The following is a 20,116-nucleotide window of genomic DNA, read 5'->3' as shown; positions in this document are numbered from 1 at the left end:
CCAGGGCAAGTATTCTACCACTAGACCACACTCCTGGCCCACAACTGAAATACATTAAAGTTAAGAAAAACAAAACCTAAGGAAGGTTTCCAGACTAGAAAATATTAAAAAGGCATAGGAACTAAATGAAATGTGTGATCTGAACCAGGAGAAAATAAACCTATAAGAGACATCACTGTTACAAGTCACACCATTAAATATGAATGTGGGTTAAATATATTGTATCAATATTAAATTCTGATTTTGATAACTAAAGTTATAAAAGTTTATGAAAGGCTTTGTTTGTAGGAAATGTATGTAAGTATTCTGTATAGAGAGATATGACATTTCCAGTTCAAAAAAAATATGTGCACATGCCGGGTGTTGTGGCTTACGCCTGTAATTCTAGGTATTCAAGAGGCTGAGATCTGAGGATCGAGGTTCAAAGCCAGCCTGGTAACAAAAGGACCTGAGACTCTTATCTCCAATTAACCTCTAGAAAAATGGGAAGTGGGGCTTGGCTCAAGGGTAGGGCGGTAGCCTTGAGCTGAAGAGTTCAGGGACAGAGCCCAGAGTGAGTTCAAGCCCCATGATCCCCCCCCAAAAAAATGCATATATATGTAGATATTCAAGAAAAAGAATAAAGCAAAGAGAAAAATATAAATAAATGAATTTAAACAAAAATACATCAAAATTCTTAATTCTATTTTTACATTCTAAATATGAGATCCTGTCAAAATTAAAGGTTACTTATTATCCAATAGCAAGTTAAATCTTATGTTTTCATGGCACCAAGAATATAACTTAATACTTTTCAAAATCTCTCCCATATAGCACTAGTTTCAGAAGATATTCCTCATGAAAAGTAGACTAAATAGGAAGACAAAATCAGGACCAGTTCTACTTGTGGTATATCCCTCCCAAAAGGTCATACTGTACAAGAGCATATGAAAGATTTGGAAATGTCCTAAAATAAGAAAACTGTTCAGCCCAGAACTTCCTGCACTTTGACAATTCACTGGTTTGAGGATTTTTTGTTTTGTTTTGTCTACTTCAGGACATTAACACCAGCAATACTAGTACTCCAGCGAAGAAATTAGCCAACTAGAAGCCACGAGTAGTGGAAAATAGAGTAAGCTTCCGCCTTCTGAACAGACTTTTACATGGAACTTCTAGCCTCAGAGAGCCAGTTATGAACAAAGGATAGGTTTGTGCTAATCAACACCAAAGATGTCAGGCCAAGGTGTGCACTCTATCCAGCTAACCTGTCTAAACTAAATAACACAGTGGGCTTGCAGACATCTATATATAGATATCTATATTCCTCACCAGGTGCTTGTGGCTCACCAGCCGGTAATCCTAGCTACTCAGGAGGTTGAGATCTGAAGATCCCGGTTCAAAGCCAGCACAGGCACAAAAGTCTGACATTCTTATTCCTAATTAACCACCAGAGAAACAGGAAATGGTGCTGTGGCTCAAGCGGTAGAACACTAACCTTAAGCTGAAGAGCTCATGGGCAGTGCTCAGGTCCACAGTGCAAGCCCAATGACCAACCAATAATAAAAGGAAGGAAGGGAGAGAGGGAAGGAGGGAGGAAAAAAAAAGACATTCCTTGGAGGGGAGGGTAATGGGTACCAAGACATGTGAAAGGGAATCAATATATGTGAATTAAAGCACCTTCTATCTGGCAAATATCATGTAACCCTTTTACTAATTACAATTAAAAAAATACAGTAAAAAAATAAAAATAAAAAAAATTTAAAAAAAAAGACATTCCTTCTTCGAAATGTGTGTCATATCTAGCCAATGGTTGTACAAACCTATGATTTTAGCACTCAGGAGACAGAGGTAGGACAACTGGGAATTTGAGGACATCTTAGGCAGACCCTATAGTCCCCCCCACCACCACCACCCCCCAAAAAATCTTTATATATCAGGCACTGGTGGCTCATGCCTATAATCCTAGCTACTTAGGAAGCTGAGATCTGAGGACTGCATTTCAAAGCCAGCCAAAGCAAGAAAGTCCATGATAATTTACCGACAGAAAGCTGGAAATGGAGCTGTGGTTCAATGTGGTAGAGCAGTAGCCTTGAGCACAAAAACTCAGAGACAGTGCCCAAGCCCTGAGTTAAAGCCCCAAGACCAAAAACAACAACAAGTTGTTAATGCAAGTGATTTACCCTATTAGTTTATAAATAAACTTTTTTCTTTTTTTTTTTGCCAGTGCTGGGCTTGAGCTCAGGGCCTGAGCACTGTCCTTGAACTTTCTCAAGGCTAGAGCTCTACCACTTGAGCCTCAATACCACTTCCAGCTTTTTTCTATGTATGTGGTACTGCAGAATCAAACCTGGGTCTTCATCCATGCTAGGCAAACCCTCTACCACTAGGCCAAACCCCTGGTCCCATAAACTTTTTAATTAACTAAATTATTTATTGTAATGTTATATACCCAATATACAGTAAGTGATTCATTATAGGTCCCCAATAAATGAATGTTGACTACATCAATGAATAATTACCTCTGATCCAAGATATGATTTGCCTTGTATTAATTCAGGGGCTGCATAAGCAAGACTCCCACAGCATGTTTGTAGATGGTAATCCTTATTACCCTGCCAATAAGATAAAAATGAAATACTTAACAATTATAGCCCTCAGGAGTAGTAAACTTTGATAAACATTTTATGAATATAAAGAGAAGGTAAATAAAGCAATACCCCAAATAATCAGACTTCTGCAGCTAACCCAATAATCTCTGCTTATATGCTTATATGCATGCATGCTCTTGTCCACATACATTCTTTGCTTAGATATATGCACTTCACATGTCCACATTTCCAATCCAACTATAACCTGAATGTGAACAAAACCTTTTTTCCCACAGCTCAGTAAAGCCAGGTTCATACTACCCTAGACAACCATTGCAGAGTAATAAGCCTAGATTATTTTTTTTTGTAAGTTACACTCTCTAATATCAAATCTTTACAAATACAGAATAGCTTCTTTTTTCCTTAGTGGGATGAAAGCAACATGGTACATAGAACAATGTCATGACAAGCTATTTCCCAGACTCAGTTCTAAGAAAAATCACTACCGTGGCTTCAAGATCTGATAAAATGAGAAATCTATTCATCCTTCTCTGCTCACCCACGGAAGTACAAGATATACTGAAAACGATGTTTCTGTCCAATTCCTATGTAGAACCCTATAATGAGCAAAGGACTTGAAGAACTACAAAATTTTGTTTACAAATGAAACATGTTGAAAGCGAGCTCCATACAGAGCTAAGGCAATCCTCTCACAGGCCACCCTTTTCTTAGAAGGTATCTAATCTGAGCTAATGGAAACTGTCAAACATTCCCTCCACTGCCTCCTGTGTGACTTAAGCCAGTTCATCTGCTCAAAGTATGATCTTTATGCTTTGATATATCTGGGAGTGATAAAATTGCCTTAGAGCATATACTTCTTAGACACAAAGATCCACTGACAACCTGAAGAATTATGGAAGGAAGAGAATCAGAAAGAATCAGACACTGAAGAGGCAATAGCTGCTTCCCTTTGCACCTAGCTGATCATGATGGGGGCAGGAAATAATCAGGGGACTACAAAAGGCTGAGACAAGTCTGTAATTTCAACATTCTTAATGAGTGTAGACAGCTCATTTTAGAAACTCTGAGTACCATCATTAGAGAACTCAGGAGGAAGCTTCCAATAGCAGCCACACAGGAGACTGCTACAGACAGCAAAGCTGGCAAGTTCAAAGTCACCTCACAGAGAAGTTATGCTGGAGAACACCAGTGCTTAACTGGAATGCAAATTAGGAAGATGCCCAACAGTATAAATTTAGAAGTGTAGATGAACGTTTTCCTTCTTCCTTCAAAAGGAAAAAAATTATCTCACAAAATGTAACTTTAGTTCTACAACTATTTGGATACTAAAGGATAGAATTGTACTTGATTTGCAACCCCTATCTAAATGTACAAAGGCATCATCTAGTGGCACCATATTCAAACTGCAAGGACAATTCAATGCAATTCATACTGCATGCACTGGCATCCTGGGCCTCAACACTACAAATTTTCTCACAGCTGAACCAGGGAGTCTTGAACATGACCAACATTAAACCTACAGACATGGCTCTCAATTTTGGCTACATATTAGAACCATCTAGAGAAGGTACAAAAATTGATGCCAGAGATTAAAATTAACATTCTTCCCAGTGGATGTAACCAAGCTCAGTGAAAACAAGGTGGTGGTCAGGTGCTGGTAGCTTGTACCTATAATCCTAGCTACTCAGGAAGCTGAGGTCTGAGGATTGTAGTCCAAAGCCAGCCCTGGCAGGAAAGTCCATGAAATTCTCATCTCCATCTAACCACCAGAAAAGCAAGAGTGGAACAGTGGCTCAAGATGGTGAAGCATTAGCCTTGAGCAAAAAAGCTCAGGGGCAGTGCCCACACCCTAAGTTCAAGCCCCATGACCAATGACAACAATTAAAAAAAAAAAGTGGAAACAATGCAAGATAACACACTAAGAGGTACATCTATAAAGAAATGAAGGCATCTTAATATCTGCACTTACCTTGGGTTTTGCACAGAGACCAAAGTCAATCAGCTTTAATTTATGATATTCATCAAACAACAAATTTTCCTAGGAAAACAAAGACATTTTTGATAACTACACTGTGACTTCCTATCATGACATCTAACCTATGGATACTTCTAAAAATTATTTAAGGTTGTTTATATTTGAAAGCTTGGATCTGTCAAGAATGAAAAATCACTAAAAACTAATGAAATGGAAGGAGACAGGAACATAGCTTATTGGTAGAGGACTTGCCTACTAAGAATATGGCTCTGAGTTTGATCCCCAGTACTGCAGAAATACTAAAGTAAAAAGGGGGAAAAAAGAATGCTGATAACTATAGCATTTCACCCTTGAGACATAATAGCATAAACCATTCGTCCTTGGCACTCTGACTACCAACTGCAAGCAAACAGTTTGTCTGCTTATATTTGTTATAATTGTAAAGAGAAGTTTAACTTTAAGAAGTGGGCTCCAATTGAAAAGCTGGGTATAAACAGATGAGAGAGAATGGGGGCAGGGGGAGAACACCAGGCGAGCCAGCCAGCACAAAAGTCTGTGATACTCTTATCTCCAATTAACCATCAAAACCAGAAGGCACTGTGGCTCAACATGGTATAGCACTAGCCTTGAACTGAAGAGATCAAGGACAGCGCTCATGCCCAGACTTCAAGCCCCACAAGGGATCAAAAAACAGACAGAGAGATAATACTGTCCTATAGTCTCATACAATTCTAGGTGTTGGACTTGGATAATAACTCTTCCTTTCAACTATTCAAAAGCAGAGGTGTGGTCCAAGTAGTACACTGACAGCCTTAAGTTAAAAAGCTAAGGGAAAGCATAAAACCCTGAGTTCAAGCCCCAATAGTGACAATCAATCAATCCGCACTTATTATTATTCACAATAGTCAGAGCCTACAGACTTAAAAAAGTATTCACTTTTTAAGGACTGCACCTAGCAAATATAAGGCCCTGAGTTCAAACCTAGTATCATACTGAAAAAAAAATTCAAATTTGTATTCAGTCCTCAATAAGTGGAATCTGTAGATTCTATTGACAGTTCTCTTAAAGAGTACTAGATTTAAAATCAGGACATGCCTATAATTCTAGCACTTAGGAGGTAAAGCAGGAAGATCATGAGTTCCAAGACTATCTAGGTTACACAGGAGACACTGTTCAAGAAAAAAGGAAATAGGGTAGGAAAAGGGCTAAATGGAAAATACTCAATGATTCAGAAATAAAATCCTGATTACAAAGACATCTATAACATCACATACAATTGACAGCTAGTAAATCTATGCAAAAAAGCTACCAAAGTTAAAAGGAAAGAAAAAGAAATGTGGTATATTCTAACTAGAACAAAAATAGAAGATGGGAAAAGGGAAGAGAAGGAAGCAAAAGCTGAAGAAGCAGGAAAAGGAAGGAAGAAGGAGGAAGGAGGATGAAGAAGAGGAAGAGCAACAGCAGCAACAGCACTAGATATGTAAACACATGTGAAAATGAAAACACCAAGTAATGCTGTTGAACTCTTAGGTAAACATCCTAAGCACAACATGCATGGTCACTTACTGGTTTGAGGTCTCTGTGAGCATAGCCCTGACTGTGCACATAAGCAACTGCAGATACTATCTGGCGAAAGACAACTCGGGTCTCCTCTTCCGACAGACGATCATGGGAAATTATGTAATCAAACAACTCTCCTCCAGGGCAGTACTTCAACAACAACAGGCACACAGATATTGTTATCTAACCAAAATCTTACCAAAATCACTTCTATGAAATGTAAAGTAAAAAATTATACCAAACTCAGAGATATACACACTAAACTTAAAGGCAAAGAAATTGCCTAAGTATATCAAAAAATATACTCTTACAGGCTGGGAATGTGGCTTAATGTTAGAGTGCTTGCCTAGCATGCACAAAGCTCTGGGTCAGATTCAAGTACCACTTAAACAGAAAAAGCCCAAAGTGGCACTATGTATGACTCAAGTGGTAGAGTGCTAGCCCTGAGCAAAAGAAGCTCAGAGACAGTGCCCAGGCCCTGAGTTCAAACCCCAAGAGTAGCAATAAATAAATACATGTATATACACGTTTCCCCCACTGGGTCATGGGGTTTAAACTCTAGGCCAGGACACTGTCCCTGACCTCTTCACTCAAGGCTACTTTCCTACCCTTGAGCCACAGCACCACTTCTGGTTTTCTAGTGGTTAATTAAAGATAAGAGTCTCATGGTCTTTAGTGCCAGGGCTGGCTTTGAACCGAGATCCTCAGATCTCAGCCTCCTGAGTAGCTAGGATTATAGGTGCGAGCCACCATGCCCAGCTATATACAGATTCTCAAGAGAGAATGAATGAACAGATGACACTGTACACAAGGAAATGTACTTATTATCTGACACATATAAGTGCAATACCTCTGTATATCATCTCTATAATTACAATAAAGAAAATTAATAAATAATATATACATGAATATTCATTCTTAGGTCAGGCGCCAGTGGCTCATATCTGTAAACCTAGCATTCAGGAGGCTGAAATCTGAGAATCGCATTTCTAAGCCAGCCCAGACAGGAAAGTCCATGAGTCTCTTATCTCCAGTTAATTACTAAAAAAGCCAGAAATGGAGCTCTGATTCAAATGGTAGAGAATTAGCCATGAGCAAAAAATCTAATGGACAGTTCCCAGGTCCTGAGTTCCATGCCCAGGACTAGAGCAACAACAACAACAAAAATACTCTCAGAATCAAACAAGGCAATAATTATTCCAGGAATGAGAACAGTAACTCTTTCCTTGAACAGTTTTACAACTAAAAAACAGAAATCGAACCTACTACCACTGTGATTTTAAAACGCTCACTCAGGGTTTTATAGCAAAGCACTAAAAACCAAATTAACATACTCACATGTAATATATTTTCCTACAACTAAAAAAGAAAAAATAGCAATAATTATTATTCTTCCAGTGATTACTATTGGTCATTATCCAAAGACCAGCAATTTCCCATCTGCACAGGGGTTCATGTACACAGGTATCTCAATGGTGGGGAGGAAAATAGAGACCAGAGCACAAAGCTCTAGGCTTCCATCCTTTGTCCAAGCAATACTATAATGCTCTCTGTAAACTAAGTTTTCATTTCAAATTTTATGTCAGTGTAGAAAAATTATAAATGTCCTCATAGTTCCACATTTAGGAATAGTACAAGTAGAACTATTTACATGGAAAAGGAGAACATTAAAGGTCATGCACTGATGAGCCTTGTTTAAAAAGCAAAAGACTAGAAACAATTATCTTAGCTGTTCATGATGCTATGTAACAAATACTTTACACTGGGAAATGTTAAAAGGATAAAAAATAAAATAAAATTAGGTGCCGGGAGTTTGGCCTAGTGTTACAGTGCTTGCTTAGCATGCATGAAGACCTAGGTTCGATTCCTCGGTATCACATACAAACATAGAAAAGCTGGAAGTGGTGCTGTGGCTCAAGTGGTAGAGCACTAGCTCTGAGGAAGCCCAAGGAGAGTACTCAAGACTGGCATCAAAAAAAAAAAAAAAAAAATACAAGGTCAGACACAGTAGCTCATGCCTATAATCCTAGCTACTCAGGAGGCTGAGATCTGAGGATCACAGTTCAAAGCCAGCCTGGGCAACTAAGTCCATAAGACTCTTATCTCCAATTAATCACCAGAAAAACAGAAGTAGCACTGTGGCTCAAGGGGTAGGGCAGTAGCCTTGAGCTGAAAAGCTCAGGGACAGCACCAGCCCAGAGTTCAAGTCTCATGACTGACCAAAAAAACAAAAAATTACTGCTCTGGGTCCTGGTGGCTAGTATATCTATGCCCACATATAATCTTCAGCACTAGGGAAAAAAATAGAAATTGAAGTAAGAAATAGACACATAGAGAGAAAAATGCTGTTTCAAGATGGAAGCAGAAACGAGAGTGATACGCATGTAAGCTCAACGGCCACCAGGATTAAGAAAAAGGTACACATCAGATTATCCTATACAATGTAGAAACAACTTTACCCATGCCTTGATTCTGGAGGACTTCTAGCTTCCAAAACTCTGAGTAACTTTTTGGTGTTTAAACTGGTCATTTGTTAGCCATAGAAAATTAACAATAGGGGTGGGGCCGGGAGTTTGGCCTAGTGGTAGAGTGCTTGCCTAGCATGCACGAAGACCCAGGTTCGATTCCTTGGGTACCACATACTTAGAAAAAGCCGGACATGGTGCTGAGGCTCAAGTGGTAGAGCTCTAGCCTTGAGAAAAATCCAAGGACATTGCTCAGCCCCTGAGCTTAAGCCCAGGACTGGCAACAGGGGTTGGGAGTTTGGCCTAGTGGTAGACTGCTTGGCTAGCAAACATGAAAACTCGGGTTCAATTCCTCAGTACCACATACATAGAAAAAGCCAGAAGTTATGCTATGGCTCTAGCCTGGAGAAAGTCCAAGGACAGTGCTCAGGCTCTGAGTGCAGGTCCCATGACTGGCCAAAATAATAATAATAATAATTAACAATAGGATGTAAAACCAAAATGGAATTTCCCCTTAAAAACAAATTCTAACACATTCTATCCACTAAACTATACCACTATATTAGAAGGATATTAGAAAGTTTCATTTGTAATCAGTCAAAAATGCATTATATGTCTACTTTTATGATCTAAATCTTAACAGAATCCAAACAAGTAAAATACTTAAATTACTCCCAACTTTCCAAATGAAACATAATTTTCACTTAGCTATTGATAAAATGACCAACCACTTTTAGTCCTCTGGAACATACTACTAACCTCAAGAACCATGAATATTTTGTTGTCAGTCTCCAGAACATGGTAGAGTTGACATATATGCTGATGTCTAAGATTCTTTAAAGCATCAATCTCTGTTTTGATCCTGGGCAAATCACTCTGTGACAAAAGAGCATTTTAAATGAGCAATAAATTTACTGGGAACTTTCTAAGTGTCAATATCAACAACTTTAAGAGTAAACAGCAAAAGCTATCAACAACCTCTTAAATTACTCAAAACATACAAAAATACAGGGGCTGGGAGCATAGCCTAGGGGTAGAGTGCGTGCCTAGCATACATGAAGTCCTGGGTTCAATTCCTCAGTACCACATACACAGGAAAAGCCAAAAGTGGTGCTGTGGCTCAAGTGGTAGAACACTAGCCTTGAGAAAGCCCAAGGACAGTGCCTAGGCCCTGAGTTCAAACCCCAGGACTGGAAAAAACAAAACAACAACAATAAAAAAACACACATATAAAAATACATCAAAATTTACTTCTCTTGTTTGTGTGTATTCATGTATGTGCATGAGCACGCACACTCTAACCACTATTTGGGCTGGAACTCAGGGTCTGAATGTTGTACATTAGCTTTTTTACTCAAGGAATGAGCTTTCTACCACTTGAGCCATGACTCCACTTTGTTCTTTTGGGTGGTTAATTAGAATTAGAGTCTCTCAGACTGTTTTGCCCAAGCTGGCTTTGAACCATAACCCTCGGATCTCAACCTCCTGAGTAGTTAGGATTGCAAGTATGAGCCACCACATATTGTTACTGTATCTGACTTTGTCACCTGGTATATTGTATATACGTGTATTTGTCATTTGAAATAGGAAAGGGAAGGAGGAAAACAAGATGATTGGGAGGGAGTGGGGATAGGGAAATGGGGACAAGAACATGAGGAGTAGTAATGTGTTTAAAGTATGTACCTACTACCTGACGAATGTAACTGTTACCCCTCTATACATTATCCCAACAATGCAAAAAAAAAAATATGAGCCACCAGCAACTGGTTTTTTATTAACTTTTACTAGAATAATAAATGTTATTTAACAATAGTAAAAAAGAAAGAAAGAAAAAACCTGAGGTATTTGTTAAATTAAAAAGGATTTATAGGGCTGGGAATGTGGCTTAGCGGTACAGTGCTTGCCTAGCATGCATGAAGCTCCAGGTTCAATTCCTCATTACCACATAAACAGAAAAGGCCAGAAATGGCTCTATAGCTCAAGTGGTAGAGTGCTAACTTTGAGCAAAAGAAGGTCAGGGACAGTGCCCAAGTCCTGAGTTCAAACCCCAGAACTGCAAAAAAAAAAAAGCTTTATCATTTTCATAAATAAGGTCACTGAATTTTTAGCATATATTTTGAAAAGACCTCAATAAAAAGTGAAGGATACCGCACTAACAGAACTCCAATGTTTCCTCTGATTTACATGCGTCGGGGACGAGAGTCTGGCCTAGTGGTACAGTGCTCATCTAACATGCTAAAGCCCTGGGCTCAACTCCTCTGTACCACATATTCAGAAAAAGCCAGAAGTGGCACAGTGGCTAAAGTGGCAGAGCACTAGCCTTGAGCAAAAAGTGCCCAAGGAAGGACAGGAGCATAGCCTAGTGGTAGAGTGCTCACCTTGCATGCACAACCCTGGGTTCAATTCCTCGGTACCACATACTCAGAAAAAGCCAGATGTGGTGCTGTGGCTCAAGTGACAGAGTGCTAGCCTTGAGTAAAAAGTGCCCAAGGACAGTACCCAGGCCTGAGCTAAGCCCCAGGACTGGCAAAAAAAAAAAAAAAGACCTGGGTTCAATTCCTTGTACCACATACACAGAGAAAAAAAAAAGAGCTGTAAGTGGTACTGTGGCTCAAGTGATAGAGCTCCAGCCTTAAGAAAGCCCAAGGATGTGCTCAGACTCTGAATGTAAGCCCCAGAACTAGCAAGAAAAAAAGAAAGAAAGGAAGAAAGGAAAATCAAGGTCACAATATACATAGATGAAAATGTCACAATGAAAAAATATTCAATATTTAAAACTAAGAGTCGGGCACGGTGGCTCAAGGCCCATAAACCTAGCTACTCAGGAGGCTGAGATCTGAGGATCACAGTTCAAAGCCAGCCCACACACGAATGACCATAAGACTCTTATCTCCAATAAACCACTAGAAAACAGGAAGGAGCACTAAGGTTCAAGGAGTAGGGTGGTAGCCTCGAGCTAAAGAGCTCAAGGACAGTGCCCAGGCTCTGAGTCCAAGCCCCACGACCAACCTCTCCCCCCAAAAAAGAGGGGGGCTGGGAGTTTGGCCTACTGGTAGAGTGCTTGCATAGTATGCACGAAGACCTGGGTTCAGCTCCTCACTACCACACAGACAAAAGCCAGAAGTGGTCCCGTGGCTCAAGGTAGAGCTCTAGCCTTGAGAAAGCCCAAAGACAATGCTCACCTGAGCCCAGGTGAGCCCAGGACTGGTAAAAAAAAAAAAAAGTCAGACAGTGCACACCTGTAATCCCAGCAGATCAATTTTTTCAGGCCATACAGTGAAACCCTGTCTTAAAAAAAGAAAAAAAGGCCAGGAACATAGCCTAGTCGTAGAGTGCTCTCCTAGCATGCACAAAGCCCTGGGTTTGATTCCTTGGTATAACATACTCAGAAGAAGCCAGAAGTAGTGCTGTGGCTCAAATGGCAGAACGCTAGTCTTGAGCAAAAAGTGTCCAAGGACAGTGCCCAGGACCCAGGACCAGAAAAAAAAAAAAAAAAAAAGGAAAAGGAAAAACTTGCCCTGGCACTGGTGACTGAAGCCTGTAATCTTAGTTATATGGTAGGCTGAAATCTGAAGATCATGGGTTGAAGACAGCCCAGGCAGACAAACCCAAGAGACTCTGAGCTCTAATTAACTAGAAGTGAAAGCATGATTTGAATGGTAGTGCACTAGCCTTGAGCAAAAAAAAAAAAAAAAAAAAAGCTAATAGTCCAAGGCTTTGAGTTCTAAGTGCCAGCACTAGCACAAAAAAAAAAAAATCATAATTTCAGACTTACCCCTAGTGCACTTTTATCCATGATTTTTATAGCCACCATTTCTCCAGTGAGGATGTGGCAGGCCAGTTTGACCTTTGCAAAGCCACCTAAGTAAAGAAAAATGTATGAAAAATACAAGCAATGACCCAAGCATAGATACCTATCCATATTTTCTAAAAAGGCTTTACTGAACCACATTTTCCTAGAAGTCTGCATACATTCTTCTGTTGCTCTCAAACTATTAGTCATGACTCCATCCTCTTCTAATTCAATGTCTAACTGAAGATTACTTTTCCAATCACAACAGAATGCCTCTAATTTTATAATAAAGTAGAAAAGCAGTATTCACTCTTTAGAAGTAATGCTCTATGATTAACCCTGCAATTAAACTTTCTTATTAATTAACAATGAAAGGCCACAACATTAAGTTGCTTAGATAAAAAACAAATCATATATATATATATATATATATAAAACAACTTCCACCAATTTTTAAACTGTGAAGATAAGGAATTACATTTCAAAATTGGGTCAAAGCTGAATAATATATATTGATATATAAATGTTTAATTTAACAATGCCAGAAAAAAGAAGCTCCTGGTTGTCTCTCCTGAGGACTTCCTTATTTCTGTAAAGAACCACTCTATTTTCCTAGATGCCAGCCCCAAACCCTGGAACCACAACAAACCTGTGATTAGTTACAATGGGGGAAATAAAGCAGGTACTGACTAGAAATAGCTTGTCTTATCTGAGCATTTATATATGGTCTATGTTGAGATCTGTCTACTTTGCATACTTTTAGTATATGTTATGTATACCTCCATAAATAACTATCATAGCACTTTTACAACCATCTTTTATCCAAGCCACCTAAATTGCTGTGATTTGCTAATATCTCTCCCCCTCCTTTAAACTGCCACCCAATCTTTTCACCACTTAGCAGCCAGAGTGACCATATGAAAGGGAAAAAAAAGGTCAAATACTCTGGCTCAGAAATTACTAATAAAGTTGGGTGCCAGTAGCTCACACCTACAATCCCGGCTACTTAGAAGGCTGAGATCTAAGGATCACAGTTCAAAGCCAGCCTGGACAGGAAAGTACATGAGCCTCTTATGTCCAATAAACTACTCAGAAAAAGTCAGAAATAGTGCTGTGGCTCAAGCGCTAGAGCACTAGCCTTGAACACAGAGGCTTAGGCCTGTAGGCCCTATGTTTAAACCCCAGGACCAGGAAAAAAAAAAAAAAAAAAGATTTACTGATAGTAATTTAGTATAAAAGTCAAAGACCTTGCAATGACCTACAAAGCTCTCCTACTATTCTCTCATCTTTGTGCTACTTTTTCCTACTCAAGTAAAGGAGAAAAAATTTTAAACACCATATATTAACCAAAGAGCTCATGACAACCCAAATACACTATATTATCAAACAGTTGATCTGTCCTTTGTCTCAAAGAAGAAAAAAAAATAACAATTACCTGTTCCAATAGTTTCATATAATTCATAGTATTTGAGAAGTTCATCATAATCTTTCATAGTCCACTTGGAAGTTTATGCAAAATGATAGAAAAAACCTGGACGGCAGAAATAGTACATGATCAACAAGGAACATTATCCAGATTATCCCATCCACTTGTAACAGATACAAACGCTACCAAATAAATGATAAAAATGATGCTACAAAAACAGATTAGCCATAATGAAAGAGTTCTTATCTCACATCATACACACCAATTAATTCCAGATAAAGTCTTAAACACAAAAAAATACACTTTCAAAACTTTTAAAAGAATATGATTTCAGAATAAGAGATAATCTTTTAAATACAGTGCTAATCATTAAAAACAAACAGGCATAGGGGCCAGGAGCATGACCTAGTGGTAGAGTGCTTGCCTACCATGCATGAAGATCCGGGTTTGATTCCTTAGTAACATAACACATACAGAGAAAAAGCCAGAAGTGGTGCTGTGGCTCAAGGGGTACAGCCCTAGCCTTAAGAAAGCCCAAGGAAAATACTCAGGCACTGAGTGTAAGCCCCAAGAATGGGGGGAAAAAATAGACACAGAGGCTTAAGAGACTGAGGCAGAAGGACCATGTAAGCCCAAGAGTTCAAGGCCAGCCTGGGCAACACAGGGAGATCTCCTCCTTTCCTCTTCCCCCTCCCTCCCCTCCTTTTTGTGCCAGACCTGGGGCTTGAACTTAGGGTCTAGGGCCTGTTCTTGAGCTTCTTTTGTTTAAGGTTAGCTCTCTACTACTTGGGCCACAGCGCCACTTCTGGCTTTTTCTAATATTTGGTACTGAGGAGTTGAACACAGGGCTTCATGGTTACTAGGCAAGCACTCTACCACTAAGCCACATTTCCAGCCCCAAAGACTTTCATCTTTAATATATATATATATATATATATATTAAAATTAAGACATTCTCAGGGTTCAGAGTTTGGCCTAGTAGTAGAGTGCTTGCCTAGCATGCATGAAGACCCAGGTTCAATTTCTCAGTACTACATACATAGAAAAGCCAGAAGTGGTGCTGTGGCTCAAGTGGGAGAGCACTAGCATTGAGGAATGCCCAAGGACAGTGCTCAGGCCCTGAGTTCAGGCCCCAGGACAGGAAAAAAAAAATTAAGACATTTAAAAGATACTATTGAAAAAGAAAAGCAGGGCCAAGTGTGGCCTAGTGGTACAGTGCTTGCCTAGCATGCACGAAGACCCAGGTTCAATCCTGGGTACCACATACACAGAAAAAGCCAGAAGTGGTGCTGCAGCTCAAGTGGTAGAACGCCAGTCTTGAGGAATGCCCAAGGACAGTGCTCGGGTCCTGAGTCTAAGCCCCAGGACTGGCAAAAAAAGAAAATAAATAAAAAAGAAAAACATTAATGTGAGAAGACACTAGAAAATAAGTAATATAGGCTGGGATGTAGCTCAGTTGCAAAGCACTTGTCTAGCAAGTGGAATGTCCTGGGTTCAATCCCCAGTACCAAAAATGTAAAATAAAATAAATTAAGTAATGGGTTTGTATTAATAGATCCTGATACAAGAAGAAAACAATAATATGAGCAAATGATATCAAAAAGCTTTTTTAACAAATACAGCTAATCAATAGACAAAATCAATAAAGATATAAAAAACATTTGTTCATCAAAGAAAGGTATATTAAGACTGTAATGATAAACAGGAAACCAGTGGCTAATGTCTGTAATTCTAGCTACTCAAGAGGCTGAGGTCAGAGGGTCAAAGCCAGCCCAAGCAGAAAAGCCCATGAGACTCTTATCTCTAACCACCAAAAAGTCAGAAATGACAGAGTTCCCACCTTGAACAAATAAAGGTAAGAGACAGTGCACAAGCCCTGAGTTCAAATCTTAGTACCAATCAAAAACAAAACAAAACTTGTAATGACATATATATGTATATACACAAACATGTATACATATATGGTGGTATGTGCCTATAATTCAAGCACTAATGAGGCTGGGGCAGGAAGACAGGGTGTTTGAAGCCAGCCTGGGCCACAAAAAAAGACCCTGTCTCAAAAAAAAAAAGTATGAAATGCATACTCAACTACTACGTTATACAGTTTAGCACTATATATTCTAAGCATGTATCAAATTAAAAAACCAGCTGTGAAGTCATAGGTCTTATATTTCCCCCATTGATCATGGGGCTTGAACTCTGGACCTGGGCACTGTCCTTGGTCTTTCTTGAGGCTAACACTGTACCACTTTCACCTGAGCCACAGCACCATTTCCAGCGTTTTATGTGTACGTGATACCAAGGAACCGAATCCGGGTCTTCGTGCGTGCTAGGCAAGCACTCTACCACTAGGCCAAACCCCTGGCCCTGAAAATCTACTTTTGAAGCTGAGACAACTGGTTAGCATATGGTAAAAACAACACCAATAAGAATTATTATCTCACACCAATAAGAGTTACAACAATAATAATCAGATACAAAAACAATTACAGTCAGGCACCAAGGGTTCATGTCTGTAATCCTAGTTACTCAAGAGGCCAAGATCTGAGGATTGAGGCTAGTAGCCAGCCTAGACAGGAAAGTCTGTGAGATTCTTATCTCCAATAAACTACTCAGAAAAAGCCAGAAGTGGTTGTGTGGCTCAAGTGGTAGAGTACTCACCTTGAGCAAAAGAAAGTGAGGGACAGAGCCCAGGTTCAGAGTTCAAGCCCCAGGAATGGTAATAATAATAATAATAATAATAATAATAATAATAATACAGCATAATAAGGTAATATAAATCATTGTTATTGATTTATTATTATTATTATTACAGTTTTAAGTCAGGTGCCAGGGTCTCAGATCTGAAGATCAAGGTTCAAGCCAGCCCTGTCAGGAAATCCCATGAGATGCTTACCTCCAATTAACTACCACAAAAGCTCAGGGCAAAGTGGCACAGCAGCTCAAGTGGTAGTCAAGTGATAGGGTGGTAGCCTTGAGCTGAAGAGCTCAGGGACAGCACCTAAGCCCAGCATTCAAGTTCCACAACCAAAAAAAAAAAAAAAAAAAAGCTCAGGGACAGAGCCCAGACCAAGTTTAAGCCCCAGTACTAGCACACATTCATTCACACACACACACACACACACACACACACACACACACACACACACACACACACACACACACAGTACACAGTCAGGCACTGGTGGCTCTGGCCTGCAATCCTAGCTACTTGGGAGGCTGAGATCTGATTACTGCAGTTAGAAGCTAGTCTGCATAGAAAAGTCCATGAAATTCTTATCTCCAATTAACTACCAGAAAATTAAAAGTAGTGTAGTAGCCCAAAGTGGTAGAGTGCTAGCCTTTAGCAAAAAAGCTCAAGGAGAGCACCTAGGCCCTGAGTTCAATCCCCACGACTGATTTAAAAAAAATAAATAAATAATAAAAAAGATACATAGGTATGTAAACATAGGGATAGAGATGATCAAGTACAGATATAGATATATAATGAATTTATGCAGACATCAAGAAGAATAAAATTATGTCATTTGCTAGGAAATGGATGGACCTGAAAAATATACTAAGCTTAGTAAACCAGACTCAGAAAGACAAAAAGCGCATTTTTTCTCATATATGGATCTTAGACAAAAATACAACCTCCCATGTAAACACACACATGCTTATATACACAATTTAGTTGACTGAGGTATAATATATGCAGGAGTAAAACAACGATTTAGCAAAATGAGCACCAGGAAACTGAAAATAAATGGGAGAGGGTGAATGACCAGGGTAAATATAGCAAAAACATTCAGAGATTGAAGGTATGGCCCAGTGAGCAGAGCACTAGCCAATGATCAAAAGTATCAGAAACCAGCCAGGCACCTATAATCCTAGCTCATGCCTGTAATCCTAGCTATTCAGGAGCCTGAGATCTGAGGACTACAGTTCAAAGCCAGCCCGAGCACAAAAGTCTGTGAAACTCTTATCTCCAATTAACTACCAGAAAACTTGTATGGTGCTGTGGCTCAAGTGGTAAAGCACTAGCCTTCAACTCAAGGGCAATGCCCAGGCTCAGAGTTCAAGCCCCAGGACCAACAAAAAAAACAAAAAGTGTCAGGTAGCAAGTTCAAATCCCAGTCTTGAATCAAAAAACAAAAATTCAAAGTACCTATGTGATTAAGGAAGTGGGAAATGAGTCTCAGGAAAAATAACAGATGGGTTAGGGAGAATAATGGAAGTTACTTATCAAGTAGCACTAACATGTAAATGGATGTTAAAACTGTAATTCCTTGTACAATTTTTGAAGTTCAAAAAAATGAGTAAAAGTTAAAACAAATGTTCTTAAAAAAAAGAGGATTAAAAAGACTAATATATAGGGAATGAATCTATCAAAGTATATTGTATGCATGAATAGAAATACTATAATGAAACAAACTCCTTTGTACAGTTAATATGTACAATAATGTGTTGCTTTGTTTTTTGTTTTTTTTTTTTTACAAAAAAACCCTCTGTAATTGATGAATGGTAGATCAAAATATTCACTACCTTCAAGTTCTCTGTACATCCTATCTTATTCCAGAGTGGAATAACCAGCATATTACCAAACCTTAATGATGGTCTTGAATTTTGAAAACCTAGATTATAACCTCAGAAGTATGGTGAGCTCATAAAGGCAAACAGTGTAATAAGGTAGGTCTTGCAATAATGTAGCTAGGTCATCTTCTTAAATCAGATGGAGAAAAATCTGAGTAAAATGATCAGAACATAAAGGCTTACAAGAAATTTTCTTTTCCTTTGCTGGTACCAGGGTTCAAACTCAGGGCCTCACACTGAGCTTGCTTAGCTGGCACTCTGCCACTTAGCCACACCAACTGGTTGTTTTGGAGATGGACTATTCTACCCATGATGGCTTCAAACCTCAGTCTCCCAGATCTCAGCCTCCTGAGTAGCTAGGACTACAAATGTGAGCCAAGCATAATTTCAAATAATAATACATACTGGCTGGGGGCAGGGGTCGATGATGGTACAAGTAGTTCAAGTGGTAGGCCCCGAGTCTAATCTCCAGTACAGCTAGATGTACACACACACACACACAACACACACACACACACACACACACACGAAAAAAAAAAAAAAACCAACAATGGTTCATAATGTAGCTTTATAAAGGAGTTAAATGGCATCTTGCCCTGCCCTTTTACTCAGGTTTCTAGGGGCACCACAAAGAGATACTCATTTATTCCTAAAGGCACAAAGTACTTGATTTGCATCTCTAGTTGTTCTACAATGGCTGAATGCAAGAGAAAATCCACCAATACCTATGGTGGTGCCATAAGGGATTTTCGGATTTCTTCCACACCTCATAGGTAGGCGGAAACAAAACGTTTTAGAAAAGTTAGGAATGTAAGACTCTAGCCATTTTGAGTATCTTAATCCCCCTGCCTGCTTACTGAACTGACTATAGAGAAAACCCAATGGTATCTTAGGTGCACGGGGCGGATCGCTGTCTTGGGATGACTTCTCAGGGGAATTTTCCTCTACCATACAGGCTTCTAGGTAGGTGCAACCTTGCTGCTCCTTTTACTGGCATAGCCTTCTGTGCAGTTTAATAGACGCCTCTTGTGCTCCTTTGAAGAAGTGGCGGGAGAGGCAGGATGTGGGCTCTGAGGAAGGACCTCCTCCCATAGTGAGGGTCACGGAACAGGAATCACCCGGCTGGCAGCCCTGGTTGGCAAATGCTCTGCCCGTATACCTCATAAGTACCCCTGGGCCGGTACTGTTTATCTCCCCCACACACAAGAAAACCTGGGTGGGACAGACTGCCGAACCCCACCCCGGGCACGGGGCCGGCAGGGCGGGGCTCCGGGAACTCCGTCTCACCGCAGCCCAGAGCCCTGGGATGAAGCGCTGCTGCTCGCGCCCCGCACCACCGGGCCCTCGCTGACGGCTGAAGGAGAACTGACCTGAGGGGCGCGGGCAGGGGCGATGGCGGGGGAAAGACGGGAGGGCCAGACAGAAAGACAGAAGACTCGGCCAGCTGTCCCAAGCGAAGATGAGGTGTGAGGAAAGACTTGGGAATCTTGCTGGTCGCCGGGCTCCGGTCGCTTCCGCCCGCCAAAGGAATCAAACCTCCCAAACCGGAAGAGGCGGGGCCTGCACAGAGAATCCCAAGGAGGGGGCGGGGCGGGGGGCGGGGCTCTCCGTGAGTTCTGGCAGGGTGGGGCACACCCAGTAGGTGGCTCTCAGGTTTCCCTGGGGTAACTTAATGTCACTCTAGCAACTGTCATATACATTCTCCAGAGGACACGTGAAGATTTTCCAGAGTGG

At 40.2% G+C, this 20,116-nt stretch overlaps 1 protein-coding gene across 1 annotated transcript in view; it reads right to left on the bottom strand.

Moving 5' to 3' along the window:
- Positions 1-19,894, bottom strand: part of Melk (maternal embryonic leucine zipper kinase) — an 84,305-nt gene extending 64,411 nt beyond the window's left edge. The window contains exons 1-7 of the mRNA XM_090329143.1: positions 19,753-19,894; positions 13,817-13,912; positions 12,364-12,449; positions 9,348-9,464; positions 6,130-6,273; positions 4,558-4,626; positions 2,499-2,591 (exon numbers count right to left, since the gene is read on the bottom strand). Coding sequence (XP_090185269.1) covers positions 2,499-2,591; positions 4,558-4,626; positions 6,130-6,273; positions 9,348-9,464; positions 12,364-12,449; positions 13,817-13,874 — 567 coding nt within the window. The 5' untranslated portion in view covers positions 13,875-13,912; positions 19,753-19,894. The remainder of the gene's footprint in view (positions 1-2,498; positions 2,592-4,557; positions 4,627-6,129; positions 6,274-9,347; positions 9,465-12,363; positions 12,450-13,816; positions 13,913-19,752) is intronic.
- Positions 19,895-20,116: the final 222 nt, after the last annotated feature.

Source organism: Megascapheus bottae, chromosome 3, assembly GCF_031878675.1.
Source record: "Megascapheus bottae isolate mThoBot1 chromosome 3, mThoBot2.hap1, whole genome shotgun sequence".
Taxonomy (NCBI): domain Eukaryota; kingdom Metazoa; phylum Chordata; class Mammalia; order Rodentia; family Geomyidae; genus Megascapheus; species Megascapheus bottae.
This window is presented reverse-complemented; position numbering and strand designations above follow the sequence as displayed.